This window comes from Manis javanica, chromosome 12 (assembly GCF_040802235.1).
Source record: "Manis javanica isolate MJ-LG chromosome 12, MJ_LKY, whole genome shotgun sequence".
Taxonomy (NCBI): domain Eukaryota; kingdom Metazoa; phylum Chordata; class Mammalia; order Pholidota; family Manidae; genus Manis; species Manis javanica.
This window is the reverse complement of record NC_133167.1, coordinates 51,662,463-51,668,462: the sequence shown is the minus strand read 5'-3', so window position 1 is coordinate 51,668,462 and position 6,000 is coordinate 51,662,463. Positions and strand designations below refer to the sequence as shown.

The 6,000-nt window shown below is 42.0% G+C and overlaps 1 protein-coding gene across 1 annotated transcript in view; it reads left to right on the top strand.

Moving 5' to 3' along the window:
- The first annotated feature begins 2,760 nt into the window (after nucleotides 1–2,760).
- Nucleotides 2,761–6,000, top strand: part of DNAJC10 (DnaJ heat shock protein family (Hsp40) member C10) — a 47,430-nt gene continuing 44,190 nt past the window's right edge. The window contains exons 1-2 of the mRNA XM_073218586.1: nucleotides 2,761–2,956; nucleotides 4,359–4,706. Of these exons, the coding sequence (XP_073074687.1) occupies nucleotides 4,503–4,706 (204 nt within the window). The 5' untranslated portion in view covers nucleotides 2,761–2,956; nucleotides 4,359–4,502. The remainder of the gene's footprint in view (nucleotides 2,957–4,358; nucleotides 4,707–6,000) is intronic.

Sequence of the window (6,000 nt, the reverse complement as noted above, 5' to 3'; positions counted from 1 at the left end):
AAGGAAGTTATTAAGAGTGACTCAAGTAAGACATTGGCTGAAACTTGTTAATTGGGCTTAGTGGTTAGGAGACTATAGCCACTATAGCAAGCAAAATTTTGGTGGATGATAAGGGCAGAAGCCACACTGCTGTGGACCCAAGATTTAGTGGGAGCTGAGGACATGGAAATAGCAAGGATACAGGACTCTGTTGAAAGTTTGGAGAGAAGAGAAGTCCAGAAACTCTCCTGCATCTTGAGAAGGATGTTGATTTGAGAGGAAATGGTTTAGGCTTGGAAGGACGAGAACTTGCTGAGAAGCTGATTAGGAGACAAAAGAGAGGGAGGTTGCAGATATAGGAGAGAGGACAGAGTCAGGGGCACAGGTGGATGGATTGATCAAATAGTTCATTTATTCAACAAACCGTTGTCCACTGGGCTAAGTCCTTCAGATACTGTGGTAAGCAAAGACATGACTCTGCCTTAAGTAGGATAGTGGAGGACATAATCAATTCCTCAAACAAATGTATTGTGGTAGGAAGCCAAAGAGACAGAGTTTCTGTAGAGGCTTCAGGAATGTAGAGGAATCACAAGATGCTTGGGTGCTAGAGACTGAAGAATGTAACAGTGCATTTCCGCCACCAGGACTCAGTGGTATGAAACAGTTTGTTGATCACAGTCATAGAGGCCCGTTAGTTTATAATAGGGTATCCAGGTAACCTTTACAGAAGATTAAAATATAACTAGCATCCTTAACACACATATAGTGACTTAATAGCTGCTACTGCAATGGTTTCTGGGCGCTGACTCCCCCCTAACCTTGTAGTGAATGTATAAAAGGCATGGCCCTGCTGCACTCAGGGCTCAGCCTTTGGATAGGAATCCGCTGAGCCAGTGCTGGCAGTAATAAATGCTGCTTCTCACCAAACATCCCAGTGTTCCGACTGCTTGTTCATAGTTCTGGCGGTTCCTGTTTTTCTTTTCTTGTTTTGCTGCTGAATTGTATGAGTTTTTTATATATTTTGGATATTGACCTCTTATCAGATGATTTGCAAATATTTCCTCCCGTTCCATAGGTTGCCCTTTCATTTGTTGTTCTCCTTTGTGCAACATTGTTGGTATTAGAATGACCCAAGATTTTATCCTTGGTCCACCACTTTCCTTATTTTGCACACTTTCTCTGGGTAATCTTATTCATATTCATGGGACCAGTTACACAGATTTCATGATTATTCCCTTTCTTCCTCCAGTCTAACCATTTCCCATGAGCTTCATACTGGTTATCTTTATTTGGATATAACCCAGGAACCTTGAAATAGATATATCCAAGTCAGAACCCTTTATCTTTTGCCCAGACATCGTCATTCAGTGGATGGTACTCAGCTACCTAAGTCAGAAGTCAACCTTTGATCCTTCCTCTCATTTATCTCCCATGTCCAACCAATCACCATATCTTGCCAAACTCTTTCTCTAACACTTTCCCAACTGCTCTCCCTTTCTCATCTTGTTCCCTTTGTATTCAGTCTCCAGTAGCCACCAGAATAATCTAAAACACAATCTCAGTCCCTTACTTAAAAGTTTTAAGTAGTTTCCTCACCACCTAAAAAAAATGCGTCTTCATCATGACATAAAACAGTGATCTGGTCGCTGCTTGATTCTCCAGTTTTCTGCTTTGCTTTTCAATTTTCTCTAAGTATTTTGTTGGCTCACACAGTGTAGCATCATGATAACGTCACAGTCTCTGGAGTCAGTCTGCTTAGGTGTGAATCACAGCTCTATCACGTATTTACCATGAAATGGGTAGAATCGTAGTCACCATTATTTAAGATTGTTTGGAGGACTGAGTTAATAAATGTGTGCTTAGACCAGTTCCTGGCACATGTTAACTACTATTGTATCAGGCTGCTTCTAATATTTCTGCCATTGTTTATGTTACTTCCCCTTCTTTTCTGCAGTATGCTGGTTTACCTATGGGTCCTGTATGGTCATCAATTTTTTTACAAGCTGATATTTGATTTGTTACCAATTACATCTTATTTCATATTAGGGTTGATGTCATCAGTAGACATCGTCTTCATTGTTTTCTAATTGGATGGTTGCAAATGTAGCTAGGTCAATTGTTCTGGTTATGTTGCTGAAGATCAAAAATGCAGTTACTGTACGAGAGCATTTAGATATAAAGAGTGGATAACTCCCCAGTTTCTAGACTGAATAACTAGGACCCGGGCAGTACTGTAGAATGCTCAAATTTGTTCACACACACACACAAATACTTTTATTTCTCTCAAGTTTCCAACTTCCTCTTCTGACACTGTAATCAATGTCACTTCAGCCAAGTATCCCTTTTAACGCAAATTTTCCCCTTTTTGCCCACATGCCCACCAACCTGCAAAAGTCCTCAATAATCCGGCACTCCCTTTAAGAACAGGGTCACCGGGAAACTCACGCCTAAACCCGCCCTCTAGGTTTCCCCGTCACCATAACAACGGAAGCAGGAAAGGGTGGGCTTAGCCGCCCTGCGTCCGCCCGCTGCGTGTGCCGGGAAGCGAGCTTCACGGGTTCGGCGTGTCCCTCAGCTTCGGGTTGCAGCCGGAGCCGGAGCCGGAGCCGGAGCCGGATTTCACGCGAACAGCCACGTAAACCTAAACCAACGCCACCGTCCGCACCCTGCAGCACCGCGCCTCCAGAACTGCGGCGCGCGTTCCGGCTGCCCGGCCCACGCCTTCTTTCCCATAATGCCCCGCGCCAGGCCCCGCCCCGGCCCTCCGCGGAGCCCCGCGCACGAGCAGCCGTCCGGAGCTTCCCGGGGTCCTCGCCGCCCGTGCGGCTAGCGTTTCCCCGTCCCGAGCGCGGCGACCCGGCGGCGGAAAGTGCGTACTTCCTTCCCGCGCGCACAGCCTGCGTTCGGCCGGGCAGTGTCCGCCGCCGGGGACTGAGGATGGGGGAGTAGCTGCAGAAGGCGACCCCGCCACCCCGAGGTGGGCATGGGCCGGGGGCCGGGGCTCTGCCGGAGCCGGCGGCGGCCTGGGCCCTCCAGGCAGGGAGGGGCGACATTGCTGGGCGCCCCAGCTCCGGCGACTGGCTTACTGGGTTCTCGCTCTTCCTTTCTGTTACCTCCACCACCCTCACCCGGCTCAGCGGTTCCCCGCGTCTCGCGCCAGCTTTTCACTTTAGCCTCGGCTGCTCGGTGTCCTTTCTCCGTTAGTGCGGCTGAGACTGCACACATGCCGGCAGCACTGAACAGTCTCTTTCGTCCCGTGTCTTCATCCTTCCCCTGTCCCCGCATCCCGTTCTGATGGCAGCAAGGCGTTCGCACTGCATCCACCTCCAGCGCCCACCTGTCCCCTCAGCTCCGCGCAGAGCACGTCAGCCACACCCACGCTGACTGAGAACCGCCTCTAGACAGGGACCGCACTTGGCCCAAAGTGGTGTTTGAAGATACATTCTCAGTTTTATTTTTCTAATTATTGTTGCTAGTCTGGATACTTAATCTCCATCACTATATTTTAGAAAGGTGTTTTTTGGTGGCATGAAAAGGGATTAGAAAAGAGCCCAAAATCATTCACAGGTAAGGAGAAAAATCTTAAAAGTAGACATTTAGGATTAAATGAAGAAAGGAGAAACTGAGCATGCGAGGAAGGTTACATTTTTCAAGGCACTATGCGATCTTCAGAACTAGAGTGTGCAGGTTTAAATGTGATCTGATAAAGTGGAGATTGTTTACTTACCCTACAAAGGTGACCACGTGTAAATGATTCGCTTCTCCGTTTCTGTTTATACCAATTAAACTGCAATAAATTAGACTTTTAACTTGCGGTTATTATCCTGCTAGTTATATAAAATAGTCTCTGCTTAGATGTAAACACCTTCGAAAAGACTCGGGAAAATGGTCTACTAGGTAAGTATTCTATTACAACAATATAAGTCCACTGCCATTTTTGGAAGGATTATATGAAATACCCTTAAAAGGACCCTGTGCTTCTCTCTAGTCTCCCCAAAAGGTATTTCTACAAATGAAATCTGATTAAAATGAAACGGGATAGCCTTAAAGAAGTACCCCCAAAAGGAAGTGGAATTACAAAGGGCTATGCTTAAGCTGGGCAGAAAAAGGAAGGAAACAGCTTTTTCCCACCCTTATGTTCTGGTGCTGATCAAATTGCTGAGTTCGTTTATTTTTAAAGTGTTCTGGCTAGTTACAGCCACACTCTACCTTTTACCGTTTACCTGCTGTTTTGAGTGATACCTCACAAATACGGCTACCTGGATATAGAAGCAGTGAAGGGGACACCAAAGAATAGAGCCTGGGGCTCTATTATTTAATAAGTAGTGTTATTGCTGGTTTGTTTTATGTGTATTAACTACCTGGTTTCCTCTCTTTAGATTAACATTTTGAGACAATTTCGTGATGCTTGATTCACGCTTGGAGTAATGTGGACCAACGTTCTCAAACTTGGATATTATGTCAACTTGAACCAGCAGGGAATCTTAATGTTCTCTTAAATAAGAACTTGTATAAGAAAAAGAATGGGAGTCTGGTTAAATAAAGATGACCATGTCAGAGACTGGAAAAGAGTCATTCTCTGTTTTCTAATAGTGTATATGGCTATTTTAGTGGGCACAGAGCAGGACTTTTACAGTTTACTTGGAATATCCAAAACTGCAAGCAGTAGAGAAATAAGACAGGCTTTCAAGAAATTGGCATTGAAGCTACATCCTGATAAAAACCCGGTATGTAAAAATTTCTTTTTAAACATATCTGATTAATATGTTGTAGTAAGTTTTGATGTTTAAATTATTTTTAGTAAGTGCTGAAAATGTTAAAGAAATCACTTGTCAAAAATCATTCAATGTTCTAGCTTGAACACTGAAGATCAAATGTTCTAGTTGAGAACAGTGTGAAGGAATGTGATACCAAGAATGCAATTCCCTCTTAATGTGAACACTGATTTTCAACAGTTCTCTAACAGAATCCCAAAGCAGACAATGTTTGTGAAGTAGTTGAAGTAGTTTACTTAGTAAAATAGGGTAGTCAAGTATTTTAGGACAGTAACAGAAAGATTACTTCCTTAAAACTGAGAGGATATGTCTTGCTAAAAATGGCAGTAATAGCTAATAATAGCATGCTTCAACTTTCACTATTTTCTCCTGTGTAAGAGTGCAAGACCAGAGTCAGAAAGTAATTATAAATTAAACTGGACCGCAGCCAAATCCAGTTAATTCCAATCATAAATATTTGATTATATATTCAATAATGTAATCTTTGAAAATTAGGTTAGCTTTAATTCTTACAGTGCTTTTAATAATTTGAACTTTTTCTTAATGGTATTTGATACTCTTCAAGGAGAAAGGTATGGTTATACCATAATTTCCTATTTTCTAGATAGAATTTTTTAAATATTATTTTGATTGCATAGAGCTGAACCAATGGCATCAATATTTCTCTAAAAGTCATTTAGTTGGTAATCTTTACCTGAGATCTATAGTCTGTTACCCTTAGGGTTTTTATTTTTTGAGATTTTACTTTAAAATTTCAGAATGATTTTTTGAGTTTCCTTGTGAAAGATGGTGGACCTACAATTAGGCGTTATTTACATGAAAGCATTCTTCAAAAACCAATTCAACAAAGTAGTAACAAAAGAGGAACATTTCCAATCCAGTTTTGCATTATTACTCTGATTAATTCTTGATTATCTGATGGATTTGGGGTGCATACTGTTTTTAGTTAATAAATGGTTTTGCCTCAAATAGAAAAATAACCTACAAATTTCTTTGTAGCTGTTTTGGGGTAACAATATTTACAAAGTTAAGGATTTCCAGGCGTTTACTAGTTTTTTAACATATGTTATTAGAAGGAATGACTTACATTGTATGACCGTATCTCTCAGCTTTTGAGGCATCAGTTCTCATTTCTCTATTACTTTTCTTATTTTGTGTTTAAAGATTTATAATTCTTTAAAAATACTTTTTGATTTCAACCCTTGATGACCTATTGCATATTATATACCACCTTATTTTGGTATCT